Genomic DNA, 24,819 nt, shown 5'->3' with positions numbered 1-24,819 from the left:
GGGTAACAGAGCTAAATATGAAAGTTGAAACAATCGAACTTCTAGAGGAAAACAGAATATTTTCATGACCCTGGAGTAGGTAAAGATTTATTTTTCTTTTTTTCTTAGAGACAGGGTCTCACTCTGTTGCACAGGCTGGGATGCAGTGACATGACGTAGCTCACTGCAGCCCGGAACTCCTGGGCTTAAGCAATCTGCCCACCTCAGCTTCCTGAGTAGCTGAGACTACAGGTGTGCATCACTACACTCAGCTAATTTTTTAAAAAATGTTTGGAGAGATGGGGTCTCGTTACATTGTCCAGGCTGGTTTTAAACTCTTGGCCTTGAATGATCCTCCCGCTTTACCCTCCCAAAGTGGTAGGATTGCAGATGGGAGCCAACGTGCCTGGCAAAGAATTCTTTAGCAAGATATAAGCAGCACTTAGTCACAAAAAAGAAGCTGATAAATTAATCTTCATTAAAATTAAGAATTCTATTCATCAAATAGATTAAGAAAAATAAACAAGTTACAGACTGGGATAAAGTATTTGTATTACACATCTGACAAAGTACACATTACTGGCTGGGTGCAGTGGCTCAAGCCTGTAATCCCAGCACTTTGGGAGGCCAAGGCAGACAAACCACCTGAGGTCAGGAGTTTGAGACCAGCCTGGCCAACATGCTAAAACCCTGTCTCTACTAAAACAATACAAAAATTAGCCAGGTGTGATAGCACCTGGAAAAAAAAAAAAAAAAAAAAGCCCACAAAATCAGTACGAAAAAAGACAACCCAATTAAAAAAAAAAAAATCCAGCCAGGCGCGGTGGCTCATGCCTGTAATCCCAGCACTTTGGGAGGCCAAGGCAGGTGGATCACCTGAGGTCAGGAGTTTGAGACCAGCCTGGCCAACATGGTGAAACTCCATCTCTACTAAAAATACAAAAATTAGCCAGGTGGGGCGGTAGTCACCTGTAATCCCAGCTACTCAGGAGGCTGAGGCAGGAGAATCGCTGGGAAGTGGAGGTTGCAGTAAGCCGAGATTGCACCACTGAACTTCAACCTGGGCAACAGAGCGAGACTCTGTCTCAGGAAAAAAAAACAAAACAAACAAACAAAAAAAGTAAATGACCAGAAAACCTTAGACGCTTCAGGAAAGAGGATCCAAAATGGCCGATAAACATAAGAAAAGACACTCAATGTAATTACTCATCAGGAAAATGCAAATTAAATTAAAACCACAATGAAATACCACTCACTACACACCCAAAAGAATGGTAAAAATTAAAAAGACTGATAATAGCAAGTGTTAACAAAAAGATGTGGAACAAGTATAACTCTCAGACATTGCTAGTGGGAGGGTAAACCGATCCAACCACTTTGGAAACTCTTTGGCAATATGTATCAAACCTAAACATACACCTACATTAGAACCCAGAAATGGTATTCCTAGGGGGGTGTGTGTGTGTGTGTGTGTATGTATATATAATATATAGTATATACAATATATAGCATATTATACATGTATATATATAGCATATTATACATGTATATATACTATATAGCATATATATGTATATATACTATATAGCATATTATATATGTATATATACTATATAGCATATTGTATGTATATATAATATATAGTATATACAATATATAGCATATTATATATGTATATATAATATATAGCATATTTATGTATATATAATATATAGCATATTATATATGTATATATAATATATAGCATATTGTATGTATATATAATATATAGTATATACAATATATAGCATATTATACATGTATATACAATATATAGCATATTATACATGTATATACAATATATAGCATATTATACATGTATATATACTATATAGCCTATTATATATGTATATATAATATATAGCCTATTATATATGTATATATAATATATAGCCTATTATATATGTATATATAATATATAGCATAAATAATATATAGTATATATACTATATAGCATATTATATACATATATAATATGCTATATAGTATATATGCTATATATGTATATGTATATATACACATATATATACATTATATATATTATACATTATATATACTGTATATTATATATACATATTACATATGTATATATGTAATATGTATATATAATATACAGTATATATAATGTATAATATATACTATATACTACATATTATATATGTATATATAATATATGTATATATATATAATATATGTATATATAATATGTAGTATATATTATATATACATATATAATAGGCTATATATTATATATACATATATAATAGGCTATATATTATATATGCTATATATACTATATATACTATATATACTATATATACTATATATACTTATATATACTATATATACTATATACTATATATACTATATACTATATATACATATATAATAGGCTATATAGTATATATACATATAGTATATATAATATATAATATACTCTATAGTATATATAATATATAATATACTCTATAGTATATATACATATATAATATACTCTATAGTATATATAATATACACGTGTATATTATATACACATGTATATATTATATACACGTGTATATTATATACACGTGTATATTATATACATGTATGTTATATACACGTATATATTATATATACTATATATATATAGAGAGAGAGAGAGGGAGGGTCTTGCTCTGCAACTCAGGCTGGAGTGCAGTAGTGTGATCATGGCTCATTGCAGACTTGACCTCCCAGTATTGGGACTACAGGAGCACATGACTAGGCCTGGCTGATTTTTGTACTTTTTCTTGTAGAGATGGGGTTTCACCATGTTGCTCAGGGTGGTCTTGAACTCCTGGGCTCAAGTGATCTGCCCGCCTCGGTCTCCCAAAGTGCTGGAATTACAGGCGTGAGCCACCGTGCCTGGCCACCTAGGTATATATTCAAGAGACATGAATACATATAGGCCCACCAAAAGACATGCAAAAGAATGTCTGTAATACAGCCAAACACTGGAAACAATCAATTGTCCATCAACATCAGAAGGTATAAATTGTGGTATATCCATACTATTCGATAATAAAAGAGAGTGAACTACTAATAAATATAACAACTTGGATGGATCTCAAAAATCTATTGAGGAAAAGAAGCTAGACCCCAGAAAAGCATATATTGTAAAATTAATTTATATGAAATTCAACAACAGGAAAACTATCTATGAGGATACAAGTCTGAATAGTGATTAATTTGGGGCAAAGGGGGAAATTAACAATAAATGGACAGAAGGAAACCTTCTAAGGTGATGCAAGTGTTCCATATATTGATCTGGAAGGTTGTATATAGGTGAAAAATAATCAAGCTATATACAAAAGATATGTGCACTTTAATTATATGTTATTCCTTAATTTAAAGAAAATCCATTGAATACTCACACATCTCCAAATATCTAAATCCTAAACCTAAGAAATGCAATTATAACAGTATCTTCTTGCTTTTGAAAAAAACTTTGAATTTCAAGAGTTTCTCATGATTTTGCTACAGAATTTTTATAAGTTGCATCTACACCAACCACTCACTGAATGGGCTCCATATATAGCTTAAAAATCACGTGGTACAGAAATTGATTTACATGTCATGCATAAACTAAATATGAAGATATTTTCAGTGATCACTAATTTCCCAAACTTCCCTGCAAATTAGGATTTCAAAATGTTTCAATATTGGCATTTTTCTCTCAATAAACTTACACTACAGATAGTGTAAATGTCACTCATCTTTGAAAAACAAAACAAACACAAAACCTCTCTTAATCCACATTTCCCTCCAGCAACATCCCACTGATTTCTCTTCTTCACCCTCATAGCTAAACTTCTGGAAAAACTGGTCTGTAATCAACGTTTCTACTTCTTCTACTCCCATTCCCACTCTACCCACTTCGATTTGGTTTCCATCCCCACCACTCCACAGAAACCACTTTTGTCAAGGTCACTAGCAAGTGTTATGTTGCCAAAACCAACCACACTCTTTGTCCTTATCTTGCTTGATTTCTCAGCCACATTCAACATAGCTGACCACCCACTCCTTCATGAAATACTCCCCTTTCTTGAATTCCGTTACACCACACTCTGCTGGTTTTCTTCCTGTCTCACTGGCTGCTCTTTCTCTTTTGCTGGCTTCTCCTCTACCTGACCAAATGAGGTATGTCTCCAGGCACTATCCTGAGAGCCCTTCTCTCAATATATTCTCTGTTTAGGTGATCCCATTCATTCCCTTGGCTTTAAATATCACTGACTGGGCGCAGTGGCTCACACCCATAGTCTCCAGCACTTTGGGAGGCCGGGGCGGACGGATCAAGAGGTCAGGAGTTCGAGACCAGCCTGACCAACAAGGTGAAACGCTGTTCTCTACGAAAAATACAAAAACTAGCCAGGCATGGTGGTGCGTGCCTATAATCTCAGCTACTCAGGAGGCTGAGGGAGGAGAATCGCTTGAACCCCAGAGGCAGAGGTTGCAGTGAGCCAAGATCACACCACTGCACTCCAGCCTGGGTGACAGAGTGAGACTACATCTCAAAAAAAAAAAAAAATCATCCATGTGCTGAAGAAAACAGCCAGAGCCACATTCCTATCACTAGCCAGACCTCTTCTTTAGAGGAGAGGTCCCTGACCCTGCCTCCTTCCATTACTCTCCATATTAGCATTCTTTTTATTTCCTTCATAGCACTTAGCATAAATTTAATTATTTCAATTGTTATTACTTGTTCTTTGGTCTGTCTTCCTTACCTTACCAAATTCCATAAGGGCCAAAGCTTTGTCTGCCTTTTTTACCACTGTATTGCCAGTATTTTGCATATGTGACACAAAAAAGGTATTCAATAAATAGTTTTAGAACGAAGAATGAAGATTTCTGACTTTTGAATTATATTGTATAATAAATGTATTACAAGATTCATCAAAATTAAACTTTATAAAACTGTCATTCTTCAACTATCTTTTAAAATCTTTTAAACAATAAAAAACATACGTTAAGTACATATGTGAAGATGACCCACCACTGATGCAATGTATGCTATCAGAGTGATGATAGGTTTTGCTGATACTGTTTAAACTGTAGGCAATGCTTGTCAAAATTTTTTTTATTTTAAAAAAATAACAGGCCAGGAGCGGTGGTTCACACCTGTAATTCCAGCACTTTGGGAGGCCAAGGCAGGTGGATCACCTGAGGTCGGGAGTTCAAGACTAGCCTGACCATCATGGAGAAACTCTGTCTCTACTAAAAATACAAAATTAGCCAGGCGTGGTGGCACATGCCTGTAACCCCAGCTACTCGGGAGGCTGAGGTAGGAGAATCGCTTGGACCTGAGAGGTGAAGGTTGTAGTGAGCCGAGATCGCCCCATTCCACTCCAGCCTGGGCAACAAGAGCGAAACTCCGTCTAAAAAAAAAAAAAAGGCCGAACACGGTGGCTCACGCCTGTAATCCCAGCACTTTGGGAGGCCGAGGAAGGTGGATTACGAGGTCTGGAGTTGGAGACCAGCCTGACCAATATGGTGAAACCCTGTCTCTACTAAAAATACAAAATTAGCTGGGCGTGGTGGCACATGCCTGTAATCCCAGCTACTCAGGAGGCTGAGGCAGGAGAATCACTTGAACCTGGGAGGCGGAGGTTGCAGTGAGCCGAGATCACGCCACTGCATTCCGGCCTGGGTGACAGAGCAAGACTCTGTCTCAAACAAAAAAACAAAGTCCCAATTGTAATATAAAGGTGAAATAAATGACAGTAAATAATATTCTATATTTCAAAATGTAAATGCACCAGCACAATTATTCCAGAAGACAGAATAAGGTAGATAGACGTATTTGTAGAATCACCATGAATGCAACAGCTAAATGCAGAAGGATGCATGTTGCATCAATTTAAAAAAAAAAAAAAGCAAGGAAATAAAATTTAAAAAACAAGGAAATAAAGCCATGGATTAAATGAAAAACAGTAATAATAATGGTAAAAGTGGCTAAGCTCTAAACTAAACAAAAAAATCATCCTCTCTCAATGTAGGTGGTAATTTCAATCCTAGATAAATTTGAGTGTACTAAAACCATGCAAAAATGCTTCATGTTTGAACATAAAATGGAGTTACAGTCTAGAAGTCATTAGACAGCAAAAAATGTCACTACGTTTCAGAAAAGGAAGGTATTCCTCTTAGAATGAGGGATGGCTTCCTAAAGGAGATGGCATTTAGGATAGACCATAATGGATGAGTGAGGATTTCAGTTGGCATGATTGTGGCGCTATTAACAGTGTTGGGAAGTCAGGAGACGTTGGTTTGGATTGGAGAGAAAATTAGTTCATTTTTGGACTTGTTGAGTTGGAAGAACAGCATTAGAAAAATGGGGAGTGAGGGAAAGCAATGCCTGAACAGGGAACACTAAGCAGCAGTCCAGAGTCACATTACAGGACAGAAGATACCACTGGAAAGGTACTGAAGCTATGTTGTGGAGTATCTTAAATGTCCAACTAAAAAATATTTAAAATGGTGTCTGAGTAGGAGAATAACTTTATGTTTTAGGAAGATCATTCTGGCAGCAATCCTCAAAACAGATTAAAAGAGGCAAGTCTAGATACAGGGTTACTAGTAGGAAAAACATGTAACGGTCTAAATCAGTCATTTTCAAAACGTGTTTTATGGAATCCAGGGTTGCAGAGGGCTGCCACAGGGCTGATCTATGGCAAGAGGAAGATAGGCTTAGCAGTGGTCTCTTGCTCCTTCTCCAATCTCTCATTTGGAACATTACACTTGCATCTGATCCCACATAAGATTTTGGTATAAACGGTGTCCTGTTGCAAAAAAAACAAGTTTTTGTCTTGTTTTTGTGTCTAATCCTAACTCTTGTTGAAATGTGAGACTAACAGTGAAATACCTCAAGGTCATCGTGTAATCATCAAGTCTCATTGTGTAGAGTAGTAGTTATAAAATCTATAAGCACTACATGAATTCCTAATATCAACTTGTTCAGTCATTATTTGTCCTATTATATAGATTGGATCTCCCTCCCCAAATTGGATTACGTGTAAAAATGTTCTAGTTGTTTAGGTCTGGGGCAACTAAGTCCATACTAGGTCATTGATGTTTGCAATGGATATCTATAGAGTCCTTTGAGAATCTCCAAATTCCTTTTATTGAGATGTGCATACTATGCTATTGGCTTGGCACACTTAGAAGCTGTTACTTATTTGTGCATTCTGGTCTCCTAGCCCTACTAATTCAAATCTGAAAAATTAGTTGGGCAGTATTGGCACATGCCTGTAATCCCAGCTACTCAGGAGGCTGAGGCAGGAGTGCTTCACCTTATTATTTCAGAACAGTTTTTAATTAAACTACTCCCAGAAACTTGAGAAAGGATGATAAGTAATCTTTCCTTCAAAGTTGAATCACAAAAATATTTAACATTCATTTTATTTCATTCTGAACATAAAAATCAAACAAGAAATGCCCCAACTTTATTATAAGTATTTAAGATTTATAATATACAATGATGATGTAACATGTATTATAATATACAATGTATATTGTACATGTACAATATACATGTATATTGTACATGTACAATATAACATGTATATTGTACATGTACAATATAACATGTATATTGTATATGTACAATATACATGTATATTGTATATGTACAATATAACATGTATATAATAACTCTTTTAAATGCTTGTAAGGTTACATGTTACATGTCTTTGTTAGTGAGTAGTTGATTACTATACTGTGACAGAAGCATGTCCCAAGCAGCTGAGCCTTAGCCTTTACAGGCACTTAATAAAGTACAGGGAATAAGACAGTTAGTAATATTCTTTTTTATTTATTTATTTTTTTGAGACGGAGTCTGGCTCTGTCACCCAGGTTGGAGTGCAGTGGTACAATCTCCACTCACTGCAACCTCGGCCTCGCAGGTTCAAGCAATTCTCCTGCCTTGCTGGTGGTGGCACGTGCCACCACACCCAGCTAATTTTCATATTTTTAGTAGAGATAAGGTTTCACCATGTTGGCCAGCTGGTCACAAACTGTTAATAATATTCTTACTTAAATAACTTTTACAGCGTGGTGGCTCATGCCTGTAATCCCAACACTTTGGGATGCCAAGGCGGGCGGATCATCTGAGATCAGGAGTTCAAGATCAGCCTGGCCAACATGGTGAAATACTGTCTCTACTAAAAATACAAAAATTAGCCGGGCGTGGTAGCGGGAGCCTGTAATCCCAGCTGCTCGGGAGGCTGAGGCAGGAGAATTGCTTGAACCTGGGAGGCGGAGGTTGCAATGAGCCAAGATTGCACCACTGCACTCCAGCCTGGGCAACAAGAGTGAGACTCCATCTCAAAATAATAATAATAATAATAATTTTACATGAGAAAATATGCACAGGAGAAAAAAGACCAGCAGCACCATGATTTTACTCATCACGTTTATAAAATTTTAATATTTGGAAAAAAAAGTCTCATTTTGAGGTCAGAGGATAAATTTATACACTGATCATCTTCAATACTTTAAAGTCTGGAATTTTATGTGAAATTCAAATGAAATTTAAATCAAGTTGGCCCGTGAAGCACCTTTGTGGAACTGCCTACACTGTATGTAAGCATATAAATCAACTATTAGTGATTTTTAGCAGTCTAGGTCAAGGGATTTCTTAACTAAGAGATAGAGGTAGATGACAGCAAAAATGACTAGTTGTTATACATTATAAAAATTAGTTACTTCCAGTTTTCATACTGGACAATATTTTCCATCAGTTATGATGTAATTCCATATCCATAAAAATGTTATAGGTTTGTGAGAGTGATCTTTTTCTCATATCCACAAACTCCTAGAGGAAATTGTTCTGATGTGCCAAATATTCTGGTAAATTAATAGTCTCTCTAATAGACATTACTTCTTAAATGAACTGATGTTGCTGTGATAGAGTATTCAAATTAAGTGATGTTCAACAATTTTAAGAATCAAAACATCTATTGTGAAGAAAAGGTTTATAGTGGAAACTGCAGTGCTTCACTGAAATAAAAAATGTACCAAAATTATTAAATAAAGCCAAAAGTTAGAAGGCATTGTATTTTGTGGGGGGCGTGGATTAGAAAAATGGCCGTATTCACGCACTGGATTTAGCCAATACTTCAATCTCTTCTACCAAACCTTTAACAGTACCTTTAACAAATTAGCCAGCAAAATTTACCAATTTCAATGTCTCTATTTTCCTTCCCCCCTTTACTATAAAAGCTGGGCAAGAAAAGAGTCAAATGACCAAACACACAGGCAACTCATTCATTAATTTATTAAACAAATATGACTACAGGCCTACTATGTGCTGGGGACTGGGTTGGGTACTAGTTACCACCGATTATAAAAAGATCCCTAGCTACGCATGGTGGCACATGCCTCTAGTCCCAGCTACTCAAGAGGATGAGGTGGGAGGATCGCTTGAGCCCAGGAGTTTGAGACCAGGCTGCAATGTAGAGAGACCTCATCTCAAAAATTAAAAAAAAAAAAAGAGAGAGAGAGAGAGATCCCTAAACTTTGGAAAATAACAGTCTAGAAGGGGCTATAGGTGTATTAATCAACAAAATAAACAAGAAACCTAGTTGCATAATCCTTAGATAATTCAGAGTAGAAAAATAATAGTTTTGTTCTGTTTCATGAGTGACAGTATTGAAATGTTTTCCATTTCTTATTTTAAAAGTTTCCTTCATTGGCTGGGCATTGGTGGCTCACATCTGTAATCCTAGCACTTTGGGAGGCCAAGGCAGGAGAATCTTTTGTGCTCACGAGTTCAAGACCAGCCTGGGTAACATAGCAAGACTCTGTCTCTATTAAAAAAAAGGAAAGAAAGAAAAGTTTCCTTTGTAAACCCACAATAACCTAATCTGCCAAAAATTTCATCTCTAAGAACACTACTAAGTACAATTTGTGACATATTGCCAATTCCACTGTTATAAAAAATCACTCAGTAAGCTGATTTTAAGTACTGACAATAAGTAAAGAGTAATGCACTTTGTTTCATATCCATTACCAAGTACCTAGTTTTTTGTTTGTTTGTTTGTTTTGAGATGGGGTCTCACACTGTCACCCAGGCTGGAGTGCAGTGGCGCGATCTTGGCTCACTGCAACCTCTGCCTCCCAGGTTCAACCAATTCTCCTGTCTCAGCCTCCCGAGTAGCTGAGACTACAGGCGCCTGTAACCATCAAGTACCCAGTTTTTAAATATCTCCTGGATTGGACACATATCTAACATAATATTTTCATATGGTATTGGTATTTAATATAATATGGTAATTCCATATTATTTTCATTTACTGTATACCACTTTGGACTTACATTTTTTGTTGTTGTTGTTGAGATGGGTTCTCACTCTGTTGCCCAAGCTGGAGTGCAGTGGCGTCATTACAGCCCACTGAAGCCTCAAACTCCCAGGTCAAGCCATCCTCCCACCTCAGCCTCCCAAGTAGCTGGGACTACAAGTGCACACCACCACACCAGGCCAATTTACTTTTATTTTATTATTATTTTTTATGAAACAGGGCCTCACCATGTTGCCCAGGCTGGTCTCAAATTCCTGGCCTCAAGAAATCCTCCCACCTTGGCCTCCCAAAGTGCTGGGATTACAGGTGTGAGCCACTGTGCCCAGCCCTTAAATTTTTTAAGTAACTTTTTAATTAAAAAAAAAAACTTTTAATTTTGGATGCAAAAACCAGATTTCAATTAGACTGAAAAAATAACCTCATTCAGAATCACTAGGGATAAAGGTATTTTGATGAGTTATATAGTAATATTAATAAAGTTATACACAGATTACTTTTCAAACTATATATATTATAAATAAATTATAATTATTGTTTCATTATTGCATCTTTTTTTTAGTGATCCAAAAGGCCTTGGTGTCATCCTTATGATTTTTTTTTTTTTGAGACAGGGTCTTGCTCTGTTGCCCAGGCTGTGGCATGCTCATGTCAGTGCAGTGGCATGCTCATGGCTCACGGTAGCCTCGACCTCCCAGGCTCAAGCCATCTTCCTACCTCAGCCTTCCAAGTAGCTGTTACTACAGGCATGTGCCACCACGCCTGGCTAATTTTTGTAGTTTTTGTAGAGTCAGGGTTTTACCATGTTGCCCAGGCTGGTCTTGAAGTCCCAGGCTCAAGCAATCTGCCCACCTCAGCCTCCCAAAGTGCTAGGATTACAGGCGTGAGCCACCACTCCTGGCCTCATCCTTATAATTTCTAATTATCATAAATATACCAGTTAATATGGAGCTAAATTTAATAAAGGCTAAATAGCAGAGTACATTCTATGGCCTTGTGATGTGTAGGGTCTCTTTTCAAAATAATTAATGAATCCTTAGGACAAAAAACATTTATTGAGCACCTACTATAGGCAAGTTTCTGTGTTAATCACTCAGTTCTTCTCATACATGGTCTGGAACTATAGCTTGACATATGAGCCAATTATCATTGGACATCTATCTAGGCCAGGTGCAGTGGCTCACTCCTGTAATCCCAGCACTTGGGAAGGTTGAGGCGGAAGGATCACTTGTGGCCAGGAATTCAAGACCAACCTGACCAACATAGTGAGACCCCCATTTCTACAAAAAATAAAAGATAATAAATCAGCAGGTCATGGCGGTTTGTACAATAAATTACCAGGTTATGGTGGTGGATGCCTGTAGTCCTAGCTACTCAGAAGGTTGAGGCAGGAGGATCGTCTGAGCCTAGGAGTTTGTGGTAGCCTGGGCAACAGAGCAAGGACTATCTCTTTAAAAATAATAATAATAAAAAAAAACTGGATGTCTGATAAAAGATCTACCAATAATCAATAATCTTTTAGTCCTAAATAAGTGTAAGTATATACATTTATATATGAATGAAAAGTTTATAACAATGTATTTTTAAAGTATCACTTGAAAGTGTATGCTATTTTTATGGCATCATCTATATCTTACTGACTGAGAAAACAAATTTCTGCTCATATTCAATGGATATTTTAATGGACTAATTGCGATCCTGAAATCTGCTTATGTAAATTTAACAGTTAAAATTTGGCTTTACACAAAAAAGAATGAAATCATATCCTTTGCAACAACATGGATGCAGCTGGAGGCCATTATTCTTAGTGAATTAACACAGAAACAGAAAACCAAATACCGCATGTTCTCACTTATGACAGGGAGCTAAACACTGGGTACACATGGACTGTTATGAATTAATGCGACCCCCAAATTAGACACTGATGACCCCAAAATGGGGAAGGGTGGGAGGAGGGCAAGGGTTGAAAAACTACCTATAGGATACTATGCTCATTATTTGGGTGACAGGATCAATAGAAGCCCAAACCTCAGCATCACATAATATACTTATGTAAGAAACCTGCACATGTACCCCCTAAATCTAATTTTGTTAAAATTGGCTTTAAGTGACAGTCTAGCAAAAAATATCCAATAACATTTTTGTTTTCCAAGCTTTCTTTTTCAATTATACAGTTTAAGTGCTTAAAAAATTACTGAGTTTTATCAAAGAATTACTAGCCCCAATCTCCTACTTTAAAAATTTATTTAAATAAAATGCATCACAATAAACATAATAAAAAGTACTTTTTCAGCACTATTTTAATTGAATGCAACAAATTCTGAGGGCCTTCTATGAACCAGAAACTGTCCTTCGCATTCAGTGTACAAAAACAAGACACAGTCTCTGTTCTCCAGAAGCTTAAAGACCAGAGGGGGAATAAACACCTACATCAATAAATAATTTCAACACAATGTGGTAGAAGTATACACAGAAAGGAGAGGCCGTTAGCTGAGGTGAAGGAACATGAGAGACTGGGTAGGGGTGATCACCAGAAGGCACTAGGAGGAGGTCATCAGAAGAAGGTCATCGGAGAGCCTTCATGGCGATGATGCCTGAGCAGAGTCTTGAAAGATGAGTAGGCATAAGCAAGTAGAGAATGGGTGAACATAATAGCAAAGACATGGAAGCATGAAATAGCATACTGGATTAAAGGAAGTACAAACAGGAATTTTGAAAAATTATGTTCTACCAGGACGCCATGGCCTTTCTGTGGCTTTTGTTTCTTAAAACCTTCGCATTTCATCCTCCATACGCTCACAATGGAGGGCAAACAGATTCCATCATCTACAGGCTTTATCTCTGTTAATCTCAGCCATCCAGAACATGGAAAGGGACCTGAAACAAAACAGTACTACCACAAAATCTATGTGGTAAGAAATATAAGCTGACATCAAGAAGGAGACAAAAATTGTACAATATCCTAGGTATGTTTGGTGTAGGGGCATTCAGCTCAAAACCCCTGTGAGAATATATTATGGAATAATACATGATCTGATGGTGAGAACAGTAACTCAGAGTTGCCGAGATAAACTTATCTCTTATGTACCTTGCTTATAAAGCAGGGAGCTGTGTAATAAATATACTTAGAAAAATCTTTACTCAATATTGTTAAAAATAAAAATGTTTTACATTAAATAAGAAGTCTGCCATTACCTGTGAAATTCATGTTTGTGAACCACCTCATTTCCCGACCATAACAGACAGAAGAGATGTTATAGTACAAATAATAAAATTTAGTGATTCATAAACAGTCTTTGGGTAGAAAATATTTAAGGTCACAGATTGTGAGAAAATTAAAAAGTTATAGCTTCTGATTTAGTATATTCATTAAATCTTCATTTCTACAAGATTTCTATTTCAAAAACTTATTCATCTGACATCTTCATACATAGAAAGTCTCAATAAATTAATTAAAAGATAAATGAATTTGTTAAATGACTTTATATGCTGAAGGAATGATATACAGTATTGCATTGTACAATAAACTGTTATGAATCAATGTGACCCCCAAATTGGGCAGAAAATAAAGGTATTCCATGAAGTATTCTACTTTCTTACATTGCCAAGAGAGGTATACACTATAGACCAAATCTCTAATCTAGACTGAGATCAAAACCACAAGATGATATAAAAATTTTTTAAATATCAAAAACATGGGCCAGATTAGTCTATTTTGGGTAGCTATAATGAACTAGATATTTTACCACATCAAATACTCTATCCGCAAGGACCTGACATTAAAATAGCCAAATTCATATAATTAACCTCTTTTTAAAATTTAAATGTTAAAGTTTTTTCATTAAGCATAATCTATACTATCTATCTCCATGGACCTATAGATTTAATCTAATCATGTAAACACAACTTTAAAAAATTACTGATCTATATTCTCTTTCCACTTATAGTCTACACATTCTAAATTAAATTCTACACAAGTTTTCATTCTTTTCTTCTTAAGGGAGTCTTCAGGCTTATTAAACATCTGTGTTAGTACACCAATAACCTAAGATACGCTATTTAGTTTCTTTATTGCACATTAAATAAATGAATTTGGAAGTATTAACATTTATAGAGAAATACTCCAGTTTCTATGGATTTACATGATTCTGTACATTATCCTTGATACATGGTATGGTTAAGGCTAGGAAAAATAGTGTTGGAGTACTGATTTATAATTTCATAAAAACAAATTAATCATTTGTAATAATTAAAGCATATGAGCTTTTCAAAAATTATTTTTCCCATAGTATACAACAGCCCGACTTTTTTTCCTTGTTATTGGCCAATAAAACCTTTGTTAAAAATTACACTTCAATAAACCATTATTTAAATGTTAAAAACGCAAAATTTTTAAAGTTTTCAAGCCCTAATTTAAAAAATTAAAAGCATAAAGTTTTTGATATTTTAACAACTTTATATACTCTAGAAATAAAGCTGCCAAAGATCAGTTCATTGTTAATTAGAGATTCTTCCATTATTATGAAGAAAATACCCACGATTTTCATATTTATCAAAGTAACATTTTAGTTAGGTGTCAATATCTCATTTTTAATAGAATGAAATTCTGAATTTCTTAATCCCACCATCCCCCCCGAGTTGAGATGCATTTGCCATTTTCAAGGTTTCAGAAACACTTGTTGAAAAGACCATTGAAGAGTTTACAGTAGCAGTGTGAAATTTTAGGTATCCCAAGGAAGTACAGAATGAAAAATGTTTGAGAAGCAAGGATAGTGTTACGACTTTCAAAATTAATTCATATGAAACTCCTAATGTGAACCTGATTTTTGCGCTGGGTAAAGAAGACTCATTAGAAGATCGAGTTCCAAGGGAACTGCAAATGCCAACCGCTTTAAAATGCCATACCTTTCCCATATGACACCATTTACCCTTGGAAGAAAACAAGTTACTCAGATTAGTCTAATTCCAATAAACACTGAGGCCATGAAGGAAAAAATATCCAAAAGGGTTGATTATTCCACCCCCAGATTTGCAGCCGTTTCAGGGACACCCCTTAAGTGCTCTTCCTCTGCAGATGTAGGGTAGACCCCCCATGTCTGACAACTCTTTAGAAATAAAATTGCGAAGAAGTTATCACTTTCCAAAGGGCGGGGGAAGGACAAGTGAGAGACGTTAAGAGAACCGACGCGCTTTGTCCTCTGAAATACCTCATATTTACTTTTGACAAAAGAAGTAAATAGAAGCAAAACTGAGATTCAGAAGAAACTCTTTCTACTGCTTGCACAGGTTAAGTTTCTCAAAGACCCCGGAGAAAAGAAGCGGGCTGGAGGCTCACCTTCCATGTCGCTGCCGGGCCGGGCTGGAGCTGCCGCTGTGGCTACCCGGCCTCTCCACGTGCTCCTGCCGTCGCCTGGACTCAGCGCGCAGCTGGCGGGAGATTCCCGGCGCGGGGAGTCCCCGGGATCCGGCAGCCGCGTCGGCGCAGACTGAAAAGGGCAGGAGCCGGCGACCTGCCGGTGCGCGGGGTTACAGCGGCGCTGGCTGGCGGCGGCTTTAAAGGACGCTGGCCGCGGAGTGCCGCGGGTTCCGCGCCTCCAGCCCCCTTTCGAATGTCAAACCCAAGGAACCCCGACAGGATGGAAATGTCGCATCACTAAATTGTCTCAAAATGTCTATTTTAGAAGGATAATGGATGAGAAAAGTGACATCACACGGAGGGTTGGGGGTCAGCCTTGCTTTCTTGGCAAGCTGAAGTTCAAAGACGTTTATCTTAAATTGAGGAAGATCTGGAACTTTTTGTCTAGATTCAGTGATAACAGCCGTGGAAAGTATCAATGAGAACCCCCTTCTTTCAAAGTATTTTTTTTTTCCTTCCTCACTTTTTCATTTCACATGGTAAAAGTTTTTGGTCCAAGTTTTCAGACAGTTGGAAAGGATTTTGGCACTTCTATCAATTCAACTTTTTAATTTTTGGAAGCATTTATCTCACTTTTGTTTTCCCTCTGGGAACTGCTTGATTTATTTGCCACCACTCACGCAATACTACCCACTCTATATAAACAGAGGGAGTGTTTTATAGAGTGTGTTTATTTTCTCCCAGCCTGCCTTCTTCTAAATACACACCTTACAAAAATACATATATGATGTACCAGAAAATTAAGCAAAGAAAGTAGAGCTAAGGGTGGAAGGTGGGCGCAGTAAGATTGTAAAATTAACTTAAAGATGTTAGTATACAGATATGTATCAGTCAACATCTTCTCCCAACACCCTCCCTACTGTCCAGAGGTAAAGCACACATTTGACTGCAGAGAGAGGAAAGGGGAAGTGACCACAAAACTGTTTTTCAAAACAGAACTTTTCTTCACATTGAGGTCTAAGGGACATTGTTCAGGTGAGCCCTTCTAAAGATATCCAGCGTGTGGGACAATATACGAATGAGTCTCAAAAGGCCACTGTCACCGCTATTAGAAAATTATATTAGTGCATACAAATATATTTGAGACTTAAGGCTGAGGGTTTGTGCATCAGCTGTCCATATCAGAAGAAACCCACACTTACAAGTTAAAGTATACATGCTGTAATTTTATGAATTGTAGCTTTAAACAATAGTATGTCGTTGGTATAGGCAGTCTATGTGACGTGTGTATATATATTCAAGTGGGTGAAAAACTACACTGGCTTTAAGCACCGCAGTAGCATCTCTATAACTGTACGAGTTGGGAGTTCTGCAGGATGTCAATTTTGGAGAAATACTCTAAACACTAGGTCTAATTTTAGTACTGAAAGGGGAAATTTGTTGTTTGTTAGTTTCTAAAAGCAAAAATAGCACATCAAAAGTAGCAGAAGAGGAACTGTAAAATTTCACAGGGATGGTATGAGGATGAAAAGTTATTTGGTTATGAAAAAGTTGTAGGCCAGGCGCAGTGGCTCACGCCTGTAATCCCAGCACTTTGGGAGGCCAAGGCAGGTGGATCACGAGGTCAGGAGTTCGAGACCAGCCTGGCCAACATGGCAAAATACTGTCTCTGCTAAAAATACAAAAATTAGCTGGGTGTGGTGGCGCATGCCTCTAATCCTAGCTACTCAGGAGGCTGAGGCAGGAGAATCGCTTGAACCCAGCAGGCAGAGGTTGCAGTGAGCCGAGATCTTGCCACTGAACTCCAGCCTGGGCAACAGAGTGAGACTTCGTCTCAAAAAAAAAAAAAAAAAAAGTTGTAAGGAAACTTTATGATTTTCCATTACAATGTTCTTCTGTATATTTGACAGTGGAACGTGTTAGTACTCTGTAAATAGTTCAATACTGAGTATTTCGGACTCCCGAGAGTGATACCTAAGGGGATTAAAAGTGAATTGGTAAAATAACTTATGTAGCTACTCCACCTTCAAGGAGATGCAGCATAAATCCCCACTCTTTAAGTGTGGGTGCACAAAGTGACTTCCTTCCGAAGAGTATAGTATGAAAGCAGGGGAATAAGTTGACAGTGGAGAAACCTGACAAACAGTACCTCAGCCAGCAGACCAAGGTTAACATCAAGTGATAAGGCATGTTGATAGTATGTCCCCTTGATATGATGTGATGAGAATGTCATTTTATCTCTGTAATCTTCCTCCTAAGAATCCATAATTCTAGTCTAATATGGAGAAAGACACCAAATTCCAGTAGAGAGGCATTCTACAAAATACCTCACCAATTAAAGCCAGGTCAAGACCTTCAAACACAAGAAAAGTCTGACACAGCCAAGGGGAATCTAAGGAGATACGATGACTATAGGTAATGTGGGATCCCGCATGAGATCCTGGAGCAAAAAAACAAACGAGGTAGGGAGGACATTGAGTAAAAAACTAAGGAAATCTGAATAAAGTTTGGACTTCAGTTAATAGTAATATATCAATATCCGTTCATTAATTGTAAGAAATGTACCATACCAACGTAAGATGTCAATAATAGGGAAAATCGGGAGTATGTAAAAACTCTCTGTACTGTTTTTGCAATTTTTCTGCAAATCTAAAACTCTTCTAAAATAAAAAGTTTATATAAAAAGAGTGGATGGGTACTTTTGACAACTATTACTCATTTGGTTAAGTCTCCTCTCATAGGATTTAGTTTATCACACAGGATTTACAACTATCAATTACTTACAGTAACCAAGAAGTCAATAAAACACACTGTGGATATATAATGTACTTTGACTAAAACTGGAATGAAGAACTTGTAGGGAATCAAAGATAATGCCTAAATCTGTCTTCATTATCATCACCTTAAGAAGAGAACAGTTGAGACCAGACCATGTATCCAGACATGGTAACTGAAAATGGGTAGATCTGACTCACTGAGTCACATTTCATGGCTTATGCTATATAGGTAAAATTAACAGTGACTAAAAATGAAATTACTGACAAAGGTTGCTCCTGGACCATATGAGAGAGTCCAAGTACTGACTCGGCTCAAAGGAAATAAAACCGAAAACTCTTGATCTCACCCAAAATAACCATTCTGCACCCTGTCTGAACCTTGGGCTCTCTCTACTAACCAGCCTACTCAAAACCACTACTGAGAGTGGTGTCCCGCTGCTAAGAAACAGACAACACACAGGGCCTTTCGGGCCACCAAACTAGTAGCCAAGAAGGAACCATCAAAGACGCGGGCATGATCCCCTTTGGAGCTCCCCGATCTTGACTAATCATCCATCCCTACAGAAAAGGCCAATCGGGCTCCATCCCTACAGAAAAGGCCAATGGGCCTTACAATTGGGCCCATTTTTAAAGCAAGGTCACTTCATCAACCTAGATACGTTTGCACTGGGGGAGGTCTCTCACATCGCCTCATACTTGAAGTGAAAATGAAGATTCAACGTTCCTCTATAGTGGGAAGGCCCGGAAGCGCCTTCTTGGCTCAGTAGTGGCTCTTCTGGGTCTTGGTCTTGCTGGTAAATAATGCAATTAGGTAAAAATCGAGTGTCAGTTTGAAAGAGATTCAACACCCAGTTTCAGCGTTCATGAGAAGAGAGGCGTAAGAAATCCCCACGCGGGCCTCTCTGCTTCAAGTGAGGAGGAAATTGTCACAAGTCTCTGCCTTCCTCAGGTCCCCTTCCTAGGGGATTCCTCATCGCATCCCCTAGCCGCCCTACCCCACCACGGTCCTTGGGACCCGCGGTGTTCTCTCCTTGATCCCTTCGGCCCCTAGACTGGGGAATCCCCGGAACGCGACACCGTGGCTTCTTTTCCTTTATTCTCTTCCTGCCTTCCGCTCCGCTCAGAGAGCAAGGGGCCAGGAGCGCGGGAAAATGGCGCCGGAGGCGAGGCGCGAAGAGTTCGCACGCCTGCTGCCGCGTGGGCGCGAGAGGATCTGGCGGTCGCCGGCAGCGCCGTCGCCCCGCCCCCGCGCGCGAGAATCGAAGCACGCACGCGTTCTCCTGCGCGTCCGCTCCCGCCGTTGCGACGGACGGGTAGGGGAGGCGACCCCGGCGTTCTGCTCCGCACTGTGGAGGAGGTGGGGAGGTGTTGGGCCAGGGCTGAGGTAGGAGGGAGTCTGTCCCTCGACGCCTCCTGCGACGCCAGCCCCTGAGCCGTGATGCGAACGTGCGTCCTACTCTCCGCGGTGCTCTGGTGCCTCACAGGAGGTGGGGCTCCCTCCACCCGGTCCCCAGGCCTCTCCCTCTGCCCGAGCTTCCCGGCCCTGCCTCCTTCGCCTCGCCCTGCCCTGCCCGACTCTGAACCCTGCTCCTCTTCTAACTAAAAGTCAGTGTTTTCTTTCCTCCGCAGTCCAGTGCCCGCGTTCTACCTTATTCAATAAGAAGGGCTTCCTTTATGGCAAGATAGGACAGCCAGGTAATAAGGGCCTCTGCACACGCGGGCCCATTGGAGGGGCCGGAACTGCGAAGCTCTTCACGGAAGAGCTTCCTGGAGAGAAGGGGAACGAGCCAGCGTTTATTGAGCATCTATTATACTAAGCATCTGCTTGGCAGTTCACGACGGTCGCATTTTTTCATCCTTACAGCGATCCCTATTGTGTAGCCTTGCTTTAAAGCCTTACAGCTCACAAAGGGCTGGAATTTATTCCAGATCTCTCTCTCAGATGCCATCTCACTTCCAGGTGTCTCTGCTGCTTTGCAACGCGGGAAACCCACGCAAAGGAGTGATTTCCAAGGCCTTCTGTTTGGAATATCTTTAATCCTCCCCTTATTAACTGGAAAAACTCCCACGCATCCTTCAGGGCTCAGCTCAAATGTCCTTTATCTCTGCAGTGAAACTTTCCCAAGGAAAATTAGTTACACAGCTAATTTTAGATAAATTGAGCCAGTTGATAGAATTTGTCATGTTTAGACTCCTTCTGTGTTTGGGTTCTCTCCCCGACCCCCAACCAAATTGTAGGACGTTGTCTTTATGTGCTCAGAGCCTGGCATTCAGTAGGCTTTAAAATTAATATCTTTCTGGGTTGCAGTGATTCCAAGCATACCATCGTTCTGTCCACCAAACCAGAAACAAGAAGTAATCACACATCTTCCTAATATGCCCAGATAGGCTTAATTATTGTTCCCAATGGAGAAAATTTACAGTTAAACATAAGGTTTCCCTTAGGGTGATCATGATCATCTATCTTTCTTTCTTTCCTTCCTTCCTTCTCTCTTTTTTTTTTTTTCTTTGACAGTCTCACTCTGTCACCCAGGCTGGAGTGCAATGGCACAATCTTGGCTCACTGGAACCTCCGCCTCCTGGGTTCAGGAGATTCTCCTGCCTCAGCCTCCCTAGTGGCTGGGATTACAGGCGTGCGCCACCACGCCTGGCTAATTTCTGTATTTTTAGTAGAGACAGGGTTTCACCATGTTGGCCAGGCTGGTCTCGAACTTCTGACCTCAGGTGATCCGCACGTCTTAGCCTCCCAAAGTGCTGGGATTACAGGCATGAGCCACAGCACCAGCCAATCTTTTTTTTTTTTTTTTTTAAAGACAGCATCGCGCTCCTTTGCCCAGGCTGGAGTGCAGTGGTGTGATCTCGGCTCGCTGCAACCTCCGCCTCCTGGATTCAAGCAATTCTTCTGCCTCAGCCTCCCAAGTGGCTGGGATTACAGGGGCCCACCACCATGCCTGGCAAATTTTTTTGTATTTTTAGTAGAGATGGGGTTTCACCATGTTGGTCAGGCTGGTATTGAACTCCTGAGCTAGGTGACCCACCCACCTCGGCCTCCCAAAGTGCTGGGATTACAGGCATGAGCCACCGCTCCCAGCTGATCATCTTTAGAATAGTTTTGCTGAAGTCTTTTTCTGAACTTTCTTTGAGAGGGAGTCTTGCTCTGTTGCCCAGGTGAGAGTGCAGTGGTGCAGTCTCGGCTCACTGCAGCCTCTGCCTCCCGGGTTCAAGCAAGTCTCCTCCCTCAGCCTCCCGGGTAGCTGGGATTATAGGCCCACATTACCACGCCAAGCTAAGTTTTGTATTTTTAGTAGAGAGGGGGTTTTGCCGTTTTCTTCAGGCTGGTCTCAAACTCCTGGACTCAAGCGATCCACTCCCTCGGCCTTCCAAAATGCTGGGATTACAGGCGTGAGCCACCGTGCCCAGGCCTTTTCTGAACTTTTAATTGCTTCCACCAACCCTCCAAAAAATTATGATTTGAGTGAGTTCTGAATCTGTACATTAAAATGAACTTTAAATATATCGTGTATTTTTATAAACAAAAGTGTAATATGGAAAAATATCATGACTCGTGACTAACAGTGTAGAGTTTTAAAAAACTTACTATGAGAAGCAAAAAGGACTTCAGACGAGCGTTCTAAATGTTATAGATTGATTTTTAAAATAGTGAAATCCAACAAGAACTAATTCGTGTCTTCAGCACAAAATGGTAGGAGTATATTTCTTAATTTAATTTTGCTATATAATGTAGTTATACATTATTTTATTTCATCACAGACAAAATATATGTAGAGTTACATCAAAATAGTCCAGTCCTTATCTGTATGGATTTTAAGCTTTCTAAAAAAGAAATAGTGGACCCCACCTACTTATGGATTGGGCCTAATGAAAAGACGTTAACAGGTAAATTTGATTTTAATATGTACTTTTTTAATGATGTGAACATATTTTTAGAAAATCACTGTTACTTATTGGAAAGAACAAATTGAAATTTAATTTTAATTGCAGTTTCTCTTGCTCCCTACTTAGAAAAATCATGTTATATTTTGGCCACTTCCTTATTTTCTCCTTATGCAAAAACTGAAGCAGTAATTTTTGTGCCCTGCTTCTCAGAGCTGTATTAATTCAAAGGTCTTTATAAAACCTAAAATTTATCATTGTAGTACCAGTAATAGGAGATGAAATAACTAATATATAATTTTTCATCATGTTAGAGTGCCTTGGAACATAAGTATTATTAATTAGTTTCTTGTCTGAAGAAATTGTATAGTACTACAGAGCAGTACAGTCTCTTTTTCTGAATTACTGGGATGAACCAATTGAAACTAGATGCCAAGAAACAAAGAAAACCAAAATATATTTCAAAAGTGTACTTATCTCATGTAGTCTTCCACAGAGTAATATGACAGAATTAAGATTTTGTGGGATCCTTAAAGTTGAGATAGTTCATTAATTTTTAAAATTTTTGTATCTATTTGTAACTCCAAGTGTACTAAATAATGCTTGATATGTTATATGTTAAATAAGTAATTTACTATTCTGTTTAGGAAATAATAGAATAAATATAACTGAAACTGGACAGCTGATGGTGAAAGATTTTTTGGAGCCTTTGTCTGGACTTTACACATGTACTCTTTCTTATAAGACTGTTAAAGCAGAAACTCAAGAAGAAAAAACAGTCAAAAAGAGATATGACTTTATGGTCTTTGGTAAGAATTTAGGCACATTTTAACTTATACATTTAGTTTGGATCGTAATTAAGTGTATGGTTTCTTCATTTAATGAAAATGAGTCTGTAATAGGTGACTGTCACCAATTATGACTTACAAAATATTTTGGGATGTATTTGACTAAGCAAACTCTTAAGTTGACATCAAGATAGTTTATCCTAAATAATCTTCTTTCAGCTCCCTACTTGCCTCTATCTAGATATGCAAGCACATCTACTTTATCACAATTTAGCAGGTAATTTAAAAACTGATCTTTAATTCTATAAAAGCAAGTTAATGATCCTTTCACTGGGTTGTGCTGACAGCAATGACAATTTCTGTGAATTAAGGCCCTCCCCAAAAAATCTTTCTTTTTCTTGATACTGTTATCTGTATAGCCAACCCACAGAAGCCATTTCTCTTGTTGTACCAAGTAGATAATGTATCAGATGAAAATAACATTTTTCATTAAAGTTAATAGTTTTATGTATTTTTGTGAGGACTAACTGATAAAACGTTATGTTTCTATGCTGACTGCAAGATTGATGGGATTTAGTATTACATAGTATTTGAAAATTGTTTGGTAGAGGAAATTAATGCTAGGTACGATTGTTTTCACTCTCATCTTTCTTTTTTTTTTAAAGCCTATCGGGAACCTGATTATTCATATCAGATGGCTGTACGTTTTACCACAAAGTCTTGTATAGGGAGATACAATGATGTATTCTTTAGAGTGCTGAAGAAAATCTTGGATAGTCTAATTTCTGATTTGTCATGCCATGTCATAGAGCCATCATATAAATGCCATTCTGTTGAAATTCCAGAACATGGCCTCATACATGAGCTATTTATAGCATTTCAAGGTAAAATTTTTAAAATTTCTTTAATTTTGAATTTAGTCCTGAACCATAATAGATTACAAAATTACCATATTAATATAAGATATTTTAAAAGTAATAGGTCTTACATGTTTGTTAAGCACTAAAGTATGTAGTTGACCTTAGCCTGTTTATGGTTTTAAAACTTAACACACTAATTAATTACTTTCAAATATGACATATTGTTGCTTCTTAAAAATCAATATTTTATTAATACAGCCTTTATGCAGCTAATATTTCACTTATAACTTCTTACAGAATTTTAAATTGTATTTTTGAAAACTTAGTAAAAGTGAATAATCAAACCAAATTTATTTCTATTCATTTTAAAGCCTTGTAGTTACTTACATTAGCCCCCAGATGGAGTGAAACCATCAAGTATAAATTATTCAAATTGTGCACCTTGTTTTATTACTAGGATTAGATAGCTGGACTAAACACATGCCTGCATGCACATGAAATTCAGCACTTGGACCTTTATTGAAATGTTTGGAACTTTTCAGAATCCCTTTGTGAGTCTATCATTTTTTTTCTCTTCAGTTAATCCTTTTGCGCCGGGGTGGAAAGGTGCTTGCAATGGATCTGTTGACTGTGAAGATACCACTAATCATAATATCCTCCAGGTGAGAATTTCATGGTAAGGAAGAAGTATTTGTCTTTTTCTTTTTTTAGAGACAGGGTGTCACCCAGGCTGGAGTGCAGTGGTGCGACCATAGCTCACTGCAGCCTCAAACTCCTGGGCTCAAGTGATCTTCCTGCCTCAGCCAAGGAGGA

General features: G+C 38.1%; 2 protein-coding genes across 6 annotated transcripts in view; one reads left to right on the top strand and one right to left on the bottom strand.

Annotated features, from left to right (window-relative positions):
* IKZF3 (IKAROS family zinc finger 3) overlaps positions 1 to 19,669 on the bottom strand; it is a 110,891-nt gene extending 91,222 nt beyond the window's left edge. Inside the window, exon 1 of one of the 2 annotated variants that reach the window (XM_055102095.3) lies at positions 19,149 to 19,669. In XM_055102095.3, coding sequence (XP_054958070.1) covers positions 19,149 to 19,158 — 10 coding nt within the window. In that variant the 5' untranslated portion in view covers positions 19,159 to 19,669. Of the gene's footprint in view, positions 1 to 15,666; positions 15,860 to 19,148 lie in introns of those variants that run through there. The other variant, XM_055102096.3, reaches the window with a different exon arrangement.
* A 32-nt stretch (positions 19,670 to 19,701) lies between these two features.
* Positions 19,702 to 24,819, top strand: part of ZPBP2 (zona pellucida binding protein 2) — a 33,048-nt gene continuing 27,930 nt past the window's right edge. Inside the window, exons 1-6 of one of the 4 annotated variants that reach the window (XM_055102097.2) lie at positions 19,702 to 19,951; positions 20,094 to 20,159; positions 22,236 to 22,361; positions 23,006 to 23,167; positions 23,812 to 24,030; positions 24,586 to 24,668. In XM_055102097.2, the coding sequence (XP_054958072.1) occupies positions 19,903 to 19,951; positions 20,094 to 20,159; positions 22,236 to 22,361; positions 23,006 to 23,167; positions 23,812 to 24,030; positions 24,586 to 24,668 (705 nt within the window). In that variant the 5' untranslated portion in view covers positions 19,702 to 19,902. Of the gene's footprint in view, positions 19,952 to 20,093; positions 20,160 to 22,235; positions 22,362 to 23,005; positions 23,168 to 23,811; positions 24,031 to 24,585; positions 24,683 to 24,819 lie in introns of all 4 variants that reach the window. The other 3 variants (XM_003831444.5, XM_055102098.2, XM_003831445.3) reach the window with 3 other exon arrangements.

This window comes from Pan paniscus, chromosome 19 (genome assembly GCF_029289425.2).
Source record: "Pan paniscus chromosome 19, NHGRI_mPanPan1-v2.0_pri, whole genome shotgun sequence".
Taxonomy (NCBI): domain Eukaryota; kingdom Metazoa; phylum Chordata; class Mammalia; order Primates; family Hominidae; genus Pan; species Pan paniscus.
This window is presented reverse-complemented; position numbering and strand designations above follow the sequence as displayed.